The sequence below is a fragment of the Lagenorhynchus albirostris genome, chromosome 4 (genome assembly GCF_949774975.1).
Source record: "Lagenorhynchus albirostris chromosome 4, mLagAlb1.1, whole genome shotgun sequence".
Classification (NCBI taxonomy): domain Eukaryota; kingdom Metazoa; phylum Chordata; class Mammalia; order Artiodactyla; family Delphinidae; genus Lagenorhynchus; species Lagenorhynchus albirostris.
Window position 1 is genome coordinate 96,689,317 of NC_083098.1, and position 20,804 is coordinate 96,710,120.

Genomic DNA, 20,804 nt, shown 5'->3' on the forward strand with positions numbered 1-20,804 from the left:
GACCATTCTTTTGAATACCCCCAGAAAGCCAACAACCACACTTGGATATATCAAGGGCATCTCCAATTCCATGTATCCAATATCAAGCTAAACATAGTTCACGGAAATAAAAACTAAATGCACTAAACACACACACATAATGTTCACATATATTTTCAGAGACATTACACAAGATACTGCAGATCTATAAGAAGGAGGAGGTGAATGAAGAAAATAATAATAATCGAGGAAGAGGAAAGAGCTCTTGGAAATTAAAATATTCTAGAAAAAAATCAAAATTAATTAGAAGATTAGAAGACAAAGTTGAAGAAATCTTTTAGAAAATAAAGCAAAAGGCTTCCTTTTATTTCTTTTTCTTCTCTGATTGCTGTGGCTAAAAGGAATCCAAATCAGAAAAGAAGAAGTAAAACTGTCACTGTTTGCAGATGACATGATACTATACATAGAGAATCCCAAAGATGCTATCAGAAAACTACTAGAGCTAATCAATGAATTTGGTAAAGTAGCAGGATACAAAATTAATGCACAGAAATCTCTGGCATTCCTATACACTAATGATGAAAAATCTGAAAGTGAAATCAAGGAAACATTCCCATTTACCATTGCAACAAAAAGAATAAAATATCTAGGAATAAACCTACCTAAGGAGACAAAAGACCTGTATGCAGAAAATTATAAGACACTGATGAAAGAAATTAAAGATGATACAAATAGATGGAGAGATATACCATGTTCTTGGATTGGAAGAATCAACATTGTGAAAATGACTGTATTACCCAAAGCAATCTACAGACTCAATGCAATCCCTATCAAACTACCACTGGCATTTTTCACAGAACTAGAACAAAAAATTTCACAATTTGTATGGAAACACAAAAGACCCCGAATAGCCAAAGCAATCTTGAGAACGAAAAATGGAGCTGGAGGAATCAGACTCCCTGACTTCAGACTCTACTACAAAGCTACAGTAATCAAGACAGTATGGTACTGGCACAAAAACAGAATTATAGATCAATGGAACAGGATAGAAAGCCCAGAGATAAACCCATGCACATATGGTCACCTTATCTTTGATAAAGGAGGCAGGAATGTACAGTGGAGAAAGGACAGCCTCTTCAATAAGTGGTGCTGGGCAAACTGGACAGGTACATGTAAAAGTATGAGATTAGATCACTCCCTAACACCATACACAAAAATAAGCTCAAAATGGATTAAAGACCTAAATATAAGGCCAGAAACTATCAAACTCTTAGAGGAAAACATAGGCAGAACACTCTATGACGTAAATCACAGCAAGATCCTTTTTGACCCACCTCCTAGAGAAATAGAAATAAAAACAAAAATAAACAAATGGGACCTAATGAAACTTCAAAGCTTTCGCACAGCAAAGGAAACCATAAACAAGACCAAAAGACAGCCCTCAGAATGGGAGAAAATATTTGCAAAGGAAGCAACTGACAAAGGATTAATCTCCAAAATTTACAAGCAGCTCATGCAGCTGAATAACCAAAAAACAAACAACCCTATCCAAAAATGGGCAGAAGACATAAACAGACACTTCTCCAAAGAAAATATATAGATTGCCAACAAACACATGAAAGAATGCTCAACATCATTAATCATTAGAGAAATGCAGATCAAAACTACAATGAGATATCATCTCACACCGGTCAGAATGGCCATTATCAAAAAATCTAGAAACAATAAATGCTGGAGAGGGTGTGGAGAAAAGGGAACACTCTCGCACTGCTGGTGGGAATGTGAATTGGTACAGCCACTATGGAGAACAGTATAGAGGTATCTTAAAAAACTACAAATAGAACTATCATATTACCCAGGAATCCCACTACTGGGCATATACCCTGAGAAAACCATAATTCAAAAAGAGTCATGTACCAAAATGTTCATTGCAGCTCTATTTAAAATAGCCCGGAGATGGGGCTTCCCTGGTGGCACAGTGGTTGAGAGTCCGCCTGCCGATGCAGGGGACACGGGTTCGTGCCCCGGTCCGGGAAGATCCCACATGCTGCAGAGCGGCTAAGCCCGTGAGCCATGGCCGCTGAGCCTGCGCGTCCGGAGCCTGTGCTCCGCAACGGGAGAGGCCACAACAGTGAGAGGCCCGCGTACCACAAAAAAAAAAAAAAAAAAAAAAAAAATAGCCCGGAGTTGGAAACAACCTAAGTGTCCATCATCGGATGAATGGATAAAGAAGATGTGGCACATATATATAATGGAATATTACTCAGCCATAAAAAGAAATGAAATTGAGCTATTTGTAATGAGGTGGATGGACCTAGGGTCTGTCATACAGAGTGAAATAAGTCAGAAAGAGAAAGACAAATACCGTATGCTAACACATACATATGGAATTTAAGAAAAAAAATGTCATGAAGAACCTAGGGGTAAGACAGGAATAAAGACACAGACCTACTAGAGAATGGACTTGAGGATATGGGGAGGGGGAAGGGTAAGCTGTGACAAAGTGAGAGAGTGGCATGGACATATATACACTACCAAAAGTAAGGTAGATAGCTAGTGGGAAGCAGCCGCATAGCACAGGGAGATCAGCTCAGTGCTCTGTGACCACCTGGAGGGGTGGGATGTGGAGGGTGGGAGGGAGGGAGACGTGGGAGGGAAGAGATGTGGGAACATATGTATATGTATAACTGATTCACTTCGTTGTAGAGCAGAAACTAACACACCATTTTAAAGCAATTATACTCCAATAAAGATGTGGGAAAAAAAAAAAAAAAAAAAAGACAGGATCAGGCAGGAGAACAACCATGGACAACCACTTCCCAGAGCCAGCAGGGAGAGCTGCTGAGTCCAGCTTTAAAATTCAGAACTGAGCTCCACCTCCACCCTGGCCTTTAATCTTATCTCCCAGATGGAGGAAGTACCAATCTCCGGGTGATACAGGACTGGAAAACACTGCAGTGCTCACAAGCTGACTTTTTATTCTTATCCTGCACCAGGTCCTCTACAACCCTGGGTTCTGCTTCGAGCCCCTCTTGTGCAGTCGGCGTGGGGCTTGGGAGCCTGGCCCTGCCTCAGCCCGCCTGGGCTTGACTTCCTGCTTCATGACTTCCTAAGTGACCTTATGTAAGTCACGGACCCTCCTCTGGGCCTCTCAAAGCCCAGGAGCCTTGGAAGCACAGGCAGCTTTTCCTTTCCCTCCTGTTCCGCTCACAGCTGTCACCACATCCTCCTCCTGCCCTGGTGACCTCAGCACCCAACGCACGGTAACCTTCTCCACCTGGTTGCTGTCATCTCCTTTCTCAGCTTGAGTAGCCACATGGATGGATGAGCCATCCAAAAACCCCGGACACTCAATTCTTGATCTACTGATCCCCAGTGATTTTCTCCTTCCCAACGGCAGCCACCATGGCCACAGTTCCCCTTGTCCTCATCAACTCCACCACCTCTGTACCACTCACTGCAAAGGGCCCCTCTGGCTGCCGCCTGTCTCCCCATCCTTCTGGTTCCAAAACCCCATGATCCTCCACCTTCTAACCCACTGGCCCTGTCACAGTGGTACTACCTTCTCTAAGCCCCTCCTCCCTCTCTGCCTTGTCGCAGTGGTTTGACAAAAGCCCAACCCAGAATAAACCCAATGTTCCACCTAATCCACCTGACACCTGAGCAGTGGCAGAAAATGATTCCATTAATTGGACTCTTTGAATTTATGCCACGAATCTCCAGCAGACTCTCAATGCTAACACTTCCTCAGCAAAATTCACTTTCCCATTGGAGGTCAACAATTTCACACATCTCCTCCCATCTCTCTCTGCTGAGACCTTACCTCTTGGGGGAAATTGTTCTACTACCCACAGTTCCACTACCCACCAGCAACTGTCCCCACACACTCCTGTGAGCATGCGTGGAAGGAACACCGTGCTCCAACCCAAGACAGATCCTTCTGCTGACCAGTGGGTCTTAGCTCTTTGCCTCGAGGGTTTCACTCTCACATATTCCCCACCTTCTCTAGAATGGTCAATTTCTACCCCTTTCGTGGATTACTCCTATGGTTGTATAAATATGCCTTCACAGCATCCATATTTTTTAAAGAGCCCTGATGCCATGTCTCCCTCTGGCCACCACTCCATTCCTCTCCCCTCTTGCAGCAAGATTCTTCAAGACTTGCCTACTTCTGTGGTCGCCACTTGCTCACTTCACATCTATTTCACACCCACTCAAATAGGGCTGCTGCTGCCAGCACTCCTCTGGAACACTTCCTGTCAGGGTCACCACTTTTTTTTTAATACTAAAAATCATCTTTCTAAATACATCGTCTCTATCCTAAATTCACAAGAATGAAGGCCTTAAAAATTATGTGAAGGCTGAAAACTGGGAATCCTGATTTGGAAATCAAGGCTGATATTTGGATAGAGGTGAGCTTGCAGATCTGTAATTGTTATTTTCAGTAGGTGCAGACCGGGACCAGCAATGACAGTTTTTCTACAGAAAAATAGAAATTAGAGAAATCTAATCTGAGTGTCAAACAATCAGTTTGCAAATTTTGTAATACAGCCCATTTGTGAACAAATTCAACACATTGCAATGTTGTTAAGAGTTCAGGATAATTTATCATATTTCAAACCAGTGTCCATTTTGCTGTATATTTTGATAATTGAATCGAGTATATTTTGAGCACCTACTATGTGCCAGGCACTATGCCAGATACTGAGTATAGAGAGGTAAGCAAAATGGACATATACTCTGATGCTACAGGGTTTATAATTTAATTTAGACAATAAAATACTAAGCACCAAATTAATATATAACTACAAAATTGTGACAACTGATCTGAAGGGAAGGGGTCAGTAAGAGAGACTCCTAAAAGCACAGTAGGCTTCTCTGAGGAAGAGACACTGAGCTGAGAAATTAAGAATAAGTGTAAATTAACTTTGTGACGGATTAGGAAACAACATCCCTAGCAAAGGGCGTATCCCAAAGCCCCGGAGTAGGAAAGAATTTGGTTCATTCAAGAAAAACAGAAAGCAACCCCATCTGAGCTGGGGGAAGAGCCCCGAGCTGACGGGAGAGTGCCGGGGCAGAGCCTGAAGAGCCTCGGAGAAGATGTTAAGGAGACGGAGGGTTATCTGAAAAGCAACCACCACCAACCCTCAGCTTTTCAGAGGTAACAGCCAATCCCCCACCACGCCCTTTCTCCACTTGGCAGCATTTCACGCGGCTGACTGCTCTCCTGACTGGGCTTCCGTCAGCCAGTTACCTGGGTCTCCTCCTGCCACGTGGGTCACTCTTTCCAAGTCTCCCTTGATGGCTCCTCCTGCAGTAGGGAGAAAATGGCACCCAGAACAATAGCCTTGGCCCCTTGGCTATCCACATTCTGCCACCCGGCGGAGATCTTGACTTTGCACCCCAAGAGAGCAAACCAAATCTTTTTTTTTTTTTTTTTTAAATCCTTCACATGCCTTCCTGCAGGAATTGGGCAGGACAAAATAAGTGGTGGAAAGGAAAATGGGAAGGAACCTGTTATCAATGTTAGAAAGTTGGGCAGCATCACTTAAAATGTTGACAATCACATCTAGCTGGGCTCCTAAACACCCAGTTTTACCATCTGAACAGTGGGGAAATTTAAAATAATAACGTTCCCTCTGCAACCGGAATCAGGAATCCAGTCTGGTTGGGGGAACATGACAACGTCGGAATTCGGAGGCAGGAGGCATGGACTACAGACTTATCTCCTTGCCTGAACGTTTAAAACATCTATCAAGCCGGTAAACACAGTGTCATTAAGTCATGTCATGGGACAGTTTTATCATTGGTACAGCGGTAACCACACAGCACACTTCGTGTCCAGAAGCACTGTGACTTCAGTCTGATTGCACACACCTGAGGAAAGGTGACATTTATGAACTGAAATGGACTATTACCAACTCATGGCCCACAGAGACCCAACTGAGCATCTATTACTTGGTTGAACCATACCTTCCTTGGGCTGAAATGTGGCCTTAAGGGATTCATTTATACATGCCATAGTACATAGAGAGTTGGGGTACAATTAGGTCCACCGCCATCTAAATAGACTTAATGGAAGTATGAGCACCTTGCATGTGAAATTCATCACCAGTGAGGGTTATTTTTAAAGGAAAAAAAATACATCAATTTTCAATGCATCTAAGGGAGCAGCTTTTAACCTTACAACAACAACAACAAAATACTAAACATCTAATTACTAAAAAACAGCTTCTGTGGAGAATACTGGTTCTTACCCTTGGTGGGCATAAGATCAGGTGAGCTGGTTAAAAATGCAGACCTGGGCCCCACCTTCATATTCTGACTGAGCAGGCCTGTGGAAGCACCCATAAATTTGCATTTTTAATCACTGGCCCAGGTGATTTTTATGTGGTGGCCTGTGCTTCATGGGAAATCCTGTTCTAGTTCACTCAGAAAGTGAAAAACATTGATTATCTACCATATTAACAGTTCACTTCTTAGCACTAACCCTTCAACAACTGAGAACTTCTGATCACAATATTCCTCCTACGAGTTCAAATACTATTTTCTGCTCTAATATTATCGAAATATTAATATCTTACTCTCACGTTATAAGGTTTTTGTGACCCTGACTTTGTGTAATCCTAGGTACCATCTCCCTCCGGCTCAGTGAGAACTAAAGATGATACACGCAGTCAAACATAGATTCTAATAAATGCAAACAGTCTATAGATAATTGTCACAACTTCAAGAGGTGCCAAAGAAACTGATTTGCCCCTGGTGAAATCATGCAAACCATAATTTCAGGTATAGCATCCTCTAGAAGTTTTTAGCGTACATCTGCTTGCTGGGCCTCCTCAAGAATGGAAATTTAGATTAATTCAGATATATAGACTCCTCTAGTTATGGCATCATAAACTCAGGCTATACCCTAATAGTTTTCTTCACATTTATATTCAAATGCTCTGAATAAAACATGTTTTAGCATCTTTTGGAGGGTAAAATTTTTATTTTGGAAAAAAGTCAACAATAAAACGAAAAAGAAAAAAGAAACCCAGAGACTTAAAAAGACTATTGTCACAGTCCAATAAGTCTGACAGAGGGAAAAAAAAAAAAAAAGGCTATTTAAATTTCTAAAAAACTAACACAATTTAACACAGAAAAGAGCAGCACAGAATACTGTACTAAGAAGTGCTAATCTATCAGGTGTCTCCTACATGCCAACCACAATGCTCTACTGAGCCCTCATTAGTCCTCAAACCTGGGACAGGCTCTCACTTATCCCCACTGTACAAAGGTCAGGGCCCAGAGTTCCGCACACAGCCAGTAACTGGTGGAGGCCTACGGCCCAGGGTGCTCACATCCCCACACCTTACTTGTCATTCACTAAATTCAAAACTCAAATTCAGCATGTGCTGCTAAATACACTAGAAATAAAGTGATAATCTATAATGATCAGATTGCTTCTAAATATTAAAAGCAAAATTTCTTATAATGTGGAAATGATAGCACATATATAAAAATACAATGATAAACAGAAAATTGTTTTATACTTATTAAAACATAAAAAAGATATATGCAGATATCAGTTTAAACTTTTTCACTTTGATATAATACAAACCCAGTTCCAAAATAGGTGATTTATCATATTTGTTAAAAGCATTAATGAAAAAACTATACTCCTATAATTAGGAATGATTCACATTTTTTTAAATTGAAGTATAGTTGATTGACAATATTTTGTTACTGGTGTACAGCAAAGTGATTCAGTTAAATATATATATATATATTTTTTCATATTCTTTTCCTTTATTACAAGATATTGAATATAGTTCCCTGTGCTATACAGTAAGTCTTTGTTTCACATTTTACATATAATAGTATGTTATCTGTTAAGCCCATACTCCTAATTTATCCCTCCCCTGCTTTCCCTTTGGTAACCATAAGTTTTTCTGTGTCTGTGAGTCTACTTTATAAATAAATTCATTTGTATTATTTTTTAGATTCCACATATAAGTGATATCATATAATGTTTGTCTTTCTCTGTCTTACTTCACTAACTATGATATTCTCTAGGTCCACCCATGTTGCTGTAAACAGCAATATTCCATTCTTTTTTATGGCTGAGTAATATTCCACTGTGTGTGTGTGTGTGTGCGCGCGCGTGCGTGCGTGTGCATGTGTGTATCATACATATTCTTTATTCATTCATCTGTTGGACGCTTAGGTTGCTTCCATGTCTTTGCTACTGTACACACTCCTGCTATGAACACTGGGTGCATGAAGGAGTGATTCACATTAATTTAACTCAATGTTAAGGGACAGCTAGTGCATCAACAGAACTATTTCTGATCCCTGGCTCAAGATAAGGGCAGAGTCTAGGAGTCCCAGTTTCAATCTATCCCTATGCTGGAACCATAGAAAGCAAATATTCACATATCAAAAAATCTTTATAAATTTAATGACGTCACATGAGACAGATTAGTCTAACAAAGAACTGGCTGCTTATTTTGAGACTGTAATTCATTCTAAGAACAATCTGTAATTATTTGTCCCTAAAATCCATCAGTTATTTAAATGTTATGTGGTATATCTGTGCAATGCATTCACCCTAATTTGCTCCACATACCTACAACCTGTACTTTCTCTGTAATGTCATCTGACAGTTCACCTTTCTTGCTGACAGAAGTTAATTCAAGGCATTCTGCACCATGCCATCAACACTGACCAACCATTAATAAACATATATATATAAACTGTATATTAATCGTATTTAAGGACTGTTAAGTGCAAGGCTGAGGGCTAGCATGGTTGGTCTCCTGAAGAGAGTTCTAATCTCCAAGCTCATGCACACAACAGTGGATTCTCTTCAGTTTTCCCTTCGAAACCAACAAAGATCAGTCCAACTGAGGTACCTTGAGAATCTTAAGTGTGACATACCTAAAATCAAAGTACAACAGATCCCTATTAAAGAAACAAATGACACAGCAAACTTGCAATTACCCACTTACCTGGTTATAGTATATGTTGCTGCCTAAAGATATTTAAAGCTTTCAAAAGTGATTCTTTTACTTACCAGTGAACTGATATTAGAATTCACATAGGACTTCCCTGGTGGCGCAGTGGTTAGGAGTCCTCCTGCCAATGCAGGGGACACGGGTTCGAGCCCTGGTCCGGGAAGATCCCACATGCCACAGAGCAACTGAGGCTGTGCGCCACAACTACTAAGCCCGCACACCTAGAGCCTGTGCTCTGCAACAAGAGAAGCCACCACAATGAGAAGCCCACACTCCGCAACGAAGAGTAGCCCCTGCTCGCCGCAACTAGAGAAAGCCCACGAGTAGCAATGAAGACCCAACACAGACAAAAAAAAAAAAAAAAAAAGAATTCATATATGAAATGGGAACTTTGAAAGTCACATGACAGTACCATTCTACTTTAGAAATGAGCATTAGGAAATCAACAAGCACTCATTTGCACTAATGCTAAATTATGTTTAGTTGATCCCTATTTCTCATGTTCCCAAGGAACCAACCACACAGACAGCCACATATGTCCTTGACCAATTCTACAGAGGAAAAATACACTTCTAAACACTGGTGATTCAAAGAATTCAGAGCTCAAATAAAGTAGCAGTGAGAAAAGATAATCATGCAGGTGTCAAGCAATGTTTTTGCTATTTAGATCATAAAGATAGTAGCCATCTCTTGGCTTATTTAGGGTTACAGTAAATCAGTATAAAAACATAATTTTAAAAGCATTCTGGAGATCTAAAGTGAACTAGAAGAGGAAGATGGAAAAACAGGAATAAATGTTGTCTGCGTTTTAAAAATACTAAATGCATCAAAACTTCCAGTGATGAATGACTAAACGTAATTTCTTCCTGATACAGGAATGATTCCTGATACCTACCTTTTGACAGAAAAGATTAAACTTTTTCTTCACATTCAATTTATATTTTCTTTAACACTAGTTCTGCACACAGTATTAAAAAGAAATCATGGTGAAAAGAAAATCTATCACAGTGGCTCTACCACTAAAAGAAGATGACGCAGAACAAAAAAAAAATAAAATTTACTGTTTATTTCACAAAGAAAATTAAGTGGTCCAACACATCTTCGATCATCATCTGTGTCCTTTCTGACAAGAGAACATACAAAATAATGGCAAGCTAGATCATGAGTCTAGCTCAGGGTCAAGTTTTTCTACTTTAATGACCATCTCTGGAGCTAAAGCAGCAGTGCCAGCTTGCTGGTTCTCTGCTTCCGACTCAGACAATACTTCTTCCTTTATTTTTACAGGCTTATTACTGGCTTCCTCCTCTTCATCCGAAGACTCATCAAGCTCCCATTCATCATCTATGTCCATTTCAAATACTCTCACATGACGGAGATTCGAGCTTAACTAAAGAAAAGGCCAAATAAAGAACTTTTAAAATGGCTTAACTAATACATTATATATAAAAAATTAGAAATAAGAAATCGGAAAAAAGTGGTTTTATAGGAAAGTTATTTTCCAATCAATTTACAACAAAATCACTAAACTCAGCTTTCATTTTGTATAAAAGGATCTCCACATACAATTTCAAGATTACTAAAATCTAAAATTGTTATTAATTACTTAGTAAGCTTTCTCAGAACAAGAGAACTAAATAGCTAAGGCCACTACCTGCTCATAATCAATAAAAGCTTGACATCACTAAATGTTTGCACTGAGAGGACTTACAGATCCTGTTGCTTCTGTTACTCTTTGCAACAATTTAATACTTACCACACAGGACACTTTGCGAAAACCATTCCCAGCAACATACTGTGCTTTCATACTTTCCAGTAATCTCCAGTGCTTTTCAAAGTGCATGGTACGGGTGGGAATAGCACTACGCTGCTCATCTAGCCTAGAGAGGGGAGAAAACCAATCCAGGAGTGAAATGGGGTTGTTCTCCCTGGTTTACTAGGGGTGGTATCAGGGTTTGATTTCTACCAGTATTCCCATTTCCAATATAATTCTACCAGCTACTGTATAAAAAAGCTGTGATACTATATATTCTATGAAAAAACTGCATTTCCAAATAGGCAGAATACCTTTTTAAGGCAGAAACCTTAGTAAGGTTTTTGATTCACTTTCAAGGTAAGCAAATGGACTCATTTTAAAAATTAGAGAACTGCCTATTTAAATTTCAATCTAAAGCCATCTCTTTCAACTGACCTTGAACCTCTATGTGGCTACCGAAGTTCTAATTCTGAAAGGAAAATACTAAAGGCAAATCTAAAATAACTCTACTACAAACTGGGGTTCATGCTATCCTTGAAAACAGAAGTTCCATTCTCCACACCAAATAATTCCCCACCTTGTTCCAGCAAATAATTCTTGACAGAGGAGCTGTTGAAGCCAGTATTTTTTCAATAAAAAAATAGAAGCATTTCTGCTCAGCTGACTTTATTTATCTATAAAACCTAAAGAACCAGAATGTACAATATACATTAAAAAAACATTTAACTGTTCTATCAGAAACACAATCTTACTAATGTAAGTTACCTTGTAGAGTAAGACCCAGTGAACTGATATTCTGCAGAATCTTCACTGTTATACACTAAAGACAACGGCAACTGGACCAAGAGTCTATCTCTTCCTTCACGTCCTACAGTGTCTTTAAGAACTACTGTGACAGTTTCATCATCATAAAACTGTGCATCTAAACAACTGTAGGTGCTAGAATTAAAATAAGTTTTGTTATACCAAAGATGTTATCATGACTGAGAAAATACTGTATATATAACATTATACTGGTACCAAGCAGAAAACTGACAATGAAAATATCAAGTGACATTCTATACAGTAACATTTAAAATATATCACTAGTTTACACTAAAGTCACAGTTACCTGTTGTACTCAGTAACATTTAAAATATATCATTAGTTTACACTAATGTCACAGTTACCTGTTGTACTGATTATTCACAAATATAACTAGGCCCTGAAAATAGATAATCATGAAAAAAGAAAAACCTGTGAACTTGGTTCACAGCTCCAGAAAACTCTTGACATCAATGGTCAGGCCTTAAGCCTGTAGAGATTCCATGAATGACACCATGTATATACATGTGTGTGTGTGTGTGTGTGTGTGTGTATATACATATATACATATATATAATAAACAGAGTTTACTAGAGTGAAAAGTAAAAATAAGATTTACATATGAAAAGACACAACTTCAAAGACATTATCATAAAGAACTTCATTTATGTAAGGAAAAGAGTAAGAAAAAGGTTGGTTTAGGATTAGTGTCAGTTCTTTCTCTTGCAAAAGCCTCAGGATGACATCAAGTATTGTTACCCTTTGTGCCCTAAGAAAATCCCACCCCAGTGAGAAGGATACCACCTCACACCTCGCTGGTCATAAGAAGACCTTCAGCCATCTGCCCCCTGGACCCACATTACTTTCTTAGTTGACAAAGAGCTCAGAAGTATTAATTGTAGGAAAGCACACTATAAAAATTCCTGCAGGCCAGTAAGGTTCCTTTCACTGTAAGTCAAATCATCCTCTAAGTATAAAATACATAACCAACCCAGCCCCCTAAGTTGCAAATGATGAAGGCCTTCTAAGAATATCATCACTGTAACTGAGTCTAGCCATATTCCTATAATTGTATTTATTATATAGACATCTCACTCAAACAAGATTCAAGATTTACCTTCTTCTCACTTTTTCAGTTGTGGCATATGTGAAGCTCCCAAATTTAATAGCAATTAGTCCATTACTTACAGATCTTCAAGAAAGAAAGGGGGTGGGGGAAGAGACTTTGTAGAACAAGTTGGAGAGGCAATAATCTATATACGCTTGAAAGAACATGATTGTTAGTACATTTACCTAATCACCAAACCTCAGACCAAAATACTATTACACTCACTCTAGAATACTGATAACTGATATAAACCCCTGATAGATAAAACTAACATCAAAATTACAGCTTAGTTTAAAACCTTATAGTCACCAAAGTAGCAAGATTCCTTATAAAATAAGGATGTTTCGGACAACCAAATTATTTCTCTCGGGCTACATCTTGGTTTCAAAAACTTTCCCTCAGGTTTAGATTTAAAATCATTTAAGATCCTAGTGACATCCTGAATATGATTTATTTTTCAGAACTTTTATTTGCATTCTCAAAAGAAGTCTCTATATGCAAGGCTTCTTGTTTAATGAAAGGCATACTTAACCTGAGGTAAAAATCCTTTCTATAAGGAAGCCAAAATATAATTTTGAACTTCCACAAGTTGATGAGATATAATCCTGACTATTCTGTTGTTATATTTTTCCTAACCCTAAAAATATCCTACATGTAACAGCTATATACCAATACAATATTAAATAATCTAGAATTAAAAGGGATCACATAGCTTCCTAATTTGGCATTACCACCTTAAAAATGTGAAAACGAAGACCAGAACAGTTAAGTTAGCAAGCCTATAAGGCAGCTTAACTAAAACCTGAAATGTAGGGAAGGGAAGTGGTATGTTTTATGATTAAAAATAATAAAATCTTATCTCCTTGGTTCAAACTTCAGATTAATACTTACTGGGAAATATCAGTATGTCTCCTTAAGATGCACATTTTATAAAGTGAATCTTCTAAAATAGTAAAAAGAAGATAATGCAGATTTGAGGTTTTATTATTCCACCTAAGGAAAAAAAATTAATGTCAAAACATGATTATTTAGCTACCAATGCAGAGAACCAAACTGTATTATTCACATGAGATAGGGGAGAGACACTTACAGAAAAGGGAATTTGAACAATCTACGTGTGGAGTCCTCACTAAAACAAAAGAAAAAAAAGAAGTAAGAAAAATTTTAATTGGCTGCTGAATTATATCACCCAAAAAGGTAAACAGAATTACCTTCTAGCATCTCTATATAATGGAATACATATTGCTTGATTCATCGATTTTCCAATTACATCCTAAATAAGATTTAAACATATAATTAAAGCATATACATACACAAAAATAAATACTCCACAGAAAGTGACTGCTCGTCACTGTTTAAGTCTAGTGAAAAATCATCTATATCACCAACCTTCATGCAAGAAACTTTAATGACAGTCATGGCAGTAAGGAAGAGAGAAAGTTCTGAGCTGAAAAGGACCCTGGAGATAAGTGATGGCAGGTTAGAAACCACCTCTTCTAGTCCCATAGCATCAATCATCCATCATTCACTCAGTAGTTAACAGACACATCAGCTCTGTAACTAAGACCATTTATAATAAGTCTGTTCTGGGCACAAGTAAAATACTAAAGGACGTCAACACGTTCAATAACCATGTATTTATTTTTTAATCTATGTTAAGAAAGCAACAATAAGAGGAAATACTAGAGTGAACCATATGAAACTGCCATTTTTGTTAGTCAGAAATAGCTGAATACCAGCATTTTGATATGGTTCATCTTAATAACTACGACCATTTACATAAGCGAGCCGCATATCGCAGATGTTCTTGCTCCTACACAAAAACATGCATTTCTTTCAAACTTACTGCTGGCTTTTGCAAGCAATGATCAATAACGTTCTCCATCCGCCTTTTCACAAAATGCAATGATTTTCGAGGATAATAAGGAAACAGCAGAGGACTTTCTGGTTTGAAACAAAAACAAAAAATAAAAAGCTATAACAAACCAGATAACTAGGAGAAACTGATCTACTGCTGGAGCCAGCCCACACAGCTCATCTGATGGTGGAACTCTCCCTGGCCACTTCATTACACCTTGGCACGACCTCACTAAAAATGACCGTGGGCTTCTGCCTTGCATCGTCCCCTGCTGCCAGTCCTTGCAGCTTATTATTCTATATTTTATTTTTTCCCACCAAAATCCAACAGTATGCTTCTGCTGGCTATAAGAAGAAAGGGATGATTTGGAAACCATAAGACATATAATGAAATAAGTTCATTTTTCTCTCTTCTTTGCCACAATGGTATAACAACAGCGCTTGTTTTGGAAGAGTGTGATAGTGAAAACAAAAACAGGAGACAAGAAACTGGTGCTACGAAAATAAGCTCTTTACTTTTGAAAAGACTACTTTATCAGTAGAAAGTAATATATAATTTTTCATTTAGTGACACCAAGTATGCTAGGTTCTTTTTATACCTGTTGTTTCTATTGTTTACAACAGCTGTATATATTAAGCATCATACTCTTTATTTTACTGATTAAAAAAAGTAAAAAAAATGAGGCTTAGGAGGTGTAGGCAATTGCCCAGCGTGAGAATGACTAGGAAGCTAGACTCTGAATCAAACCCAGGTCCAACTCCCAAGCCCACCCTCTTCGACTGTGCTCTGTAGGCCTCCCTCACAGCACCTCACGTCCCAGCTATACTGGATAAAAGGAGCTTTAATCGTGTTAACATTTTAAGCTCCCAACAGGTGACAGATGCTGTGGTATCATAGAGAGATATTTGGTCTTTGTCCCCAGTTCCTGGCCCAGAGCTCCTTAATGAGTTTTAATGAGGCCCTTAGATAGCTTCAGGATGGGGGCTGGTATCCATAAAGACTAAGCCTTGATTAGAAGCTTGGAACTTTCAGCCCCTTCCCTCGACCTGCGGGTAGGGGAGAGAAGCTAGCGTTGAGTCCCGTCACCAATGGCCCCTAACCCCTACATAATGAAAACTCCATAACGCCCCTAAACGACAGAGCAGAGGGCCTCTGGGTCGATGCTTAAGGTGCTGGGAGGGCAGTGCGCCTGGAGAGGGGATGGAAGCTCCATGCCCCTCCCCATACCTTGCCCCATGCATCTCTTCCATTTGGCTATTCCAGAGTTGTATCCTTTATAATAAACTGGTAGATGTAAGTTAAGTGTTTCTGAGTTTTGTGAGCCATTTTAGCAAATTATTAAAACTGAAGCATGGGAAGCCCCAACTTTGTAGCCAAGTGGAACAGAAGTGTGGGTAACCTGGGGACCCCGTACTTGTGACTGAACTCTGAAGTGGGGGCAGTCTTGTGGGACTAAGCCCTAACCCTGTGGAGTCTGGTGGTAACTCTGCAGAGTTAGTGTCAGAATCGAACTGTAGGACACCCAGGTGGTGTCAGAATTGGTCTCAGGAGGGAAAAAAGCCTCTCATTTTGGTGTCGGAAGTGTTTTGAGTAAAAACAGCTCAGATGCATACTGCCTGCTTACATGCTATGTGCCGGGCACTATCCTAAGTGCTTCATCTAGGTTAATTTGTTTCATCTTCCCAACAGCTCTTTGAGGGAGGCGCTCTCATCACCCTCACTTTACAGAAGAGAAAACTGGGGCACAGAGAGGTCAGGCAACGTGCCCTCAGCCCCACACCAGGGAGTGGCAGAGCAGGACTTCAGCCCAGGCAGCCCGGCTTCCAGCACACCGACCTCTACCCACGTAACAACACCGACTCTCTCACATCCCCTGGGAAGCTAGGTGTGCTAAGCATTTAGCACTTGATTTTTGCAAAGTGCTAGGAAGAAGTTTCATTAAAGGTTTCTTAATAGCTCCATAATGACAGTTGGTATTACTTCATACTAGACTAAGAAACTGGGAGATTAATGAGCTTGCCCAAAGTCACACACTAGCAAACTCTTAAGCATGTAAGAGATGGAGTTAATCTGAAGTTAAACATGAGATCTGTAACTAAGATTACACCTTTCTGTTCAGCCATAGAAGATGTGGGGAGAAAAAAGGGTAGAACCTGTTTTTAGTCCAAAGTCCCCAGGATGGATATTAGCCCAACAGTGACAGGGTCCAGGTGCCACACCCCTGCTGGTACACTGCCATCAGCCCTCCCCAGGCATCCTTCCTCACTCCTTGGACATCCTGATTAAATACGGTAAATGAGCTGAGTCAGCTGTACTTTCATTTTCCCTCTATTCAATAGCTAACTTACGTCAATACATCTCTCTCAATGGATCTTAAGACTCTCAAACAATGTAAAATACGTCCTGCTCTGAAAAAGAATTTGGACTTGTAGGGTTAAATCAAAACAGCAGTAAGCAAAGTTCTGGGCCTGAGATTTCTCTGCCTCCCCCCACTCACTCACTCATTCAGATACACAGCAACCACACAGAGTAGAGGTCACTACTAAGTCCAGTTAAAAACTCAGGCTCTCAAGTTAGCAGAATTCTAGCTCTATCGCTTACCACCTTGGGGCCTTCTCTAACCTTCAGTTTCCTCACTAGTAAAATGAAGATAATAAGTAACTACCTCATAGATTCTTGTGAAGATTAAAGGAGGTAATATATGTATGTGGCTATTACCCCAAGGATCTAAGAAATAGCTAAACTGTGGTCAGATTATTCTTTGAGAAAGCAAAGAAACAGATGCTTTAAAAATCTTTTCATCTAAAATGGAGACGTTTCGACATATTTAATGGTTGCTATTTTGTGTTGTATTCCCAGTAATGTTGGCTAAATAAAGTTTTACCAAATCAACATCCTAGAGAATGAAAGGCATAACAATTAAAAATGCAACCTCAGAAGAATACAGGGATGCATCATTATAGGAGTTAAAAGCATCATATGCTCTTAAAAGCTAATAAATTGGAACTGGCAAAATAGACTTCTCTGACTGATAGGCTCTACAGTTTTCTTCCCAATATCCTACTTTTTAATACATATTTTTTATAATGGACGATACTTAAGCAATCTTACTACATCACAGTTAATATCAGAGTGTTTCTGAACATGGTAATGTCATATACTGTTATTATTTTACTGTTTCTATAATCAAATAAAATGGACACAAAAGATAAATCTAAAGAACTCAGATAAGTATTCAGCAAGTACACTTGCTGATGTACTGGTCTCAAATAAATATAAACATGGCCAAAATCCATGCTGGTTCATGAAATACCTTTAAGGCGGCTGCTGTTTTGAAGAAAGTCATACCACTGGTTCCCTTCTGTGTTAGGGGGTGACACAAGATCATCATCTTCGTCTTTCAAGTACTAGAAGTACAGAATTAGAAATTTAAGTTTTGTAAACCAAAGCATTAGGCTCCGAAATTGTTTATATTTAACATTATTCTACTTATTTTGTTTCACTGCCAAGTCCTCTGAAAGTGCATTATTCTGTGAGATGACCAAAGTCTGCTAAATGCCAAGCAACTGAACTGCAAACATTAGAATGCTGTAGATTTAGAGACTATAAATTGAGTTTAAATTTCATGTTCTATTTTCAGGAAGCACATTTTAAACTTACACATGTAAGTTTATAAATTAATTTGAAAAGTATCAACTGTCAGTCTAATCTATGGCAGTAGTTCTCAAAGTGTGATCCATGCAGCTCTGAGAGTCTTCAAGATGCTTTCAGAGATCCATGAGGTCATTACTATTTTTATAATAGTATCAAGATATTATTTGCCCTTTTCACTGTAATGACATCTGCCCTGATAGTCAAAAGCACAGGTGGAGAAAACTGCTGACACTGTCACCAAGAATCAAAGTAGTGGCCCCAAACCATACTAGCAGTCACTATACTCCTTTTTGCCACATACAGTTTCACTAATCTCTAATGAGGCTATTAAAATGATTAAACTAAATCTCAACAAAATCTTTTTAATATTCTGAGTGACAGAATTGGGAAGTATAAATAAAGCACTTTTGCTGCCTACCAAAGTATGACAGTTATCATGAGGGAAAGCATTTATGAAAATGTAGTTGTGAGTCAGGCCAGGCACTTCTTTGTTATTAATGGAATTCCATTTTCACTCAAAAGAACAACTGGCAGACAAACTATGATTATTCATTCTTTGGTATTTGGCAGATATGTTCTTGAAAATAAAGGAAGTGATCCTGTCACTTTAAGCAAAACAACTGACAGGGGTTTCCCTGGTGGCGCAGTGGTTGAGAGTCCGCCTGCCGATGCAGGGGACACGGGTTCGTGCCCCGGTCTGGGAAGATCCCACATGCCGCGGAGCGGCTGGGCCTGTGAGCCATGGCCGCTGAGCCTGTGCGTCCAGAGCCTGTGCTCCGCAACGGGAGAAGCCACAACAGTGAGAGGCCCGCATACCACAAAAAAAAAAAACCCACAAAAACAACAACAAAAAAAACCTGACAGTATTTATTACCAATGATAAAATTTAAACATTTAAGCCAAAATTAAAATTTTTGAAAAACATGTATCTGCCACTATGTGCTTGACAACCTCACAGTAGTTAAACATTGTCTGATGAGATTGGTAATGACATTAACAAAATCTGACTTTTGGATACTTTATGAAGAAAGGTGTCAGCATATGGAAGATCGTTGTAATTCAGCGAATCAGTATTTTCCAAATGACCAATACATGATATGGCAAAATCACATGCACAGCGTAGAAGATCCATCCAAAGTGCAAGGTAGATGAATGAACTTTAGTGCATCAGAATATGAAAAGTCCACTGATGCAATTTAGATTCCATACTGAAACTAACCTAAGATACTACCACTTGTCAGGATCTGGTGTAGTATCAAAGAATATTCACAGTTATCTAAAAAGCTATTAAAATACTTTACCCTTTCCAACGACACCCCTGCGTGAAACCAGGCTTTCTTAACCAAAACAACACATCACAATAGATCGAATGCAGAAGCAGATATGAGAATATAGCTGCCTTGTCTTAAGCCAGACATCAAGGAGATTTGCAAACATATAAAACAATGCCATTCTTCACTTAATTTTGTTTTGTGAAGTATAGTTACTTTTTGTTAAAAATATTTATATTAATGTGTAACGGTAAGTGGGTTCTTTTTAAATTAATTAAGAGATAATTCTTTATTCTGTTTAATTTCAAATACCTAATAATATCTACTATTGATAGATACAGTGCACATAAAAGCTCTCCGGAGTCTTCAATAATTTTAAGAATGTAAAAGGGTTCTGAGACGAAAAAGTTTAAAGCTACTCTTTGGTGATTTGACTCAAAGGGCACGGTTACTATATAATGTGGCATTATATTACTTTCCAAAAGTTTTGTATAATAAAGACTAACACTGCTAAAGTTTTAAAAGTAAAAAAATTAGTAACTAGATTCAATCCAGAGCCCATACCTGACCAACTTTTTCAACGTTAAAATATTTTCCTTTTCGATTATAAAGATCTGGAGCCTAGAAAGAATAAATATAGTTTAATTCTTAAGTCAACTCACCGAGGAAAACAAATCTTATATATTTACACCAAAAACTCAAGAAAGCTGTTGGTGGCAGTTACTCTTTTATATGTAGTAACACACATACAAACAAAAGTTCCATTTCTATGCTTTACATTTAATAAATAAGTACTGCCATTAATTAGCTCAATAGTTTAAAAAGCATACAGAATTACTTAGAACTTCAATTAAATTGGATTAAATTTGATTACTTCCTACCATTATCCCAATTTATTGTGATTGTTTTTTAAGAAGCACTATAGAAATACCAATTTCCTACCTCATTGAAATGTTCAGTAAGAAATTCAGCAACAAATGTGATGTCTTTTTGAGTCATCTATCAAAACCAAAAGGAACAAAAAGAAAACAGATTAAGATAAGAGAAAGCTTGCCAATAAAATTCTATGTAATAATAAATGTGACTTTTCTACTATCTACTAAAAGTTATGGGACAAATAAGCAAAGTTCCTTCAAAGAAAATGTCAACAGAAATTCAGGAGATTATGCAACTCTGAAAATATGAAATCCTAGGGCTCTGAGAAGCATGTAATTAAATATTTTAAACCCATTTTCCAATCAGCGACGCCAATAGCTACAGAACTCTTTATGGCCTAAGGCTGTTTATTATTTTATGCTTTATGCTAAGACTATGTGTGTAGAGTCCCTCCTTTGGGAGTAGGGGACTGTCAGTCCAGATAAATAACCTCAATGTGAGT

The 20,804-nt window shown here is 38.5% G+C and overlaps 1 protein-coding gene across 3 annotated transcripts in view; it reads right to left on the reverse strand.

Moving 5' to 3' along the window:
• Positions 1-10,029: 10,029 nt before the first annotated feature.
• Positions 10,030-20,804, reverse strand: part of ANAPC4 (anaphase promoting complex subunit 4) — a 41,313-nt gene continuing 30,538 nt past the window's right edge. For 2 of the 3 annotated variants that reach the window (XM_060148408.1, XM_060148410.1), the window contains 11 exons: positions 20,369-20,425; positions 19,991-20,047; positions 17,815-17,908; positions 14,490-14,587; positions 13,855-13,916; positions 13,734-13,772; positions 13,535-13,636; positions 12,653-12,727; positions 11,497-11,670; positions 10,732-10,855; positions 10,030-10,365 (listed from right to left, as the gene is read on the reverse strand). In XM_060148408.1, coding sequence (XP_060004391.1) covers positions 10,138-10,365; positions 10,732-10,855; positions 11,497-11,670; positions 12,653-12,727; positions 13,535-13,636; positions 13,734-13,772; positions 13,855-13,916; positions 14,490-14,587; positions 17,815-17,908; positions 19,991-20,047; positions 20,369-20,425 — 1,110 coding nt within the window. In that variant the 3' untranslated portion in view covers positions 10,030-10,137. The remainder of the gene's footprint in view (positions 10,366-10,731; positions 10,856-11,496; positions 11,671-12,652; positions 12,728-13,534; positions 13,637-13,733; positions 13,773-13,854; positions 13,917-14,489; positions 14,588-17,814; positions 17,909-19,990; positions 20,048-20,368; positions 20,426-20,804) is intronic. The other variant, XM_060148409.1, reaches the window with a different exon arrangement.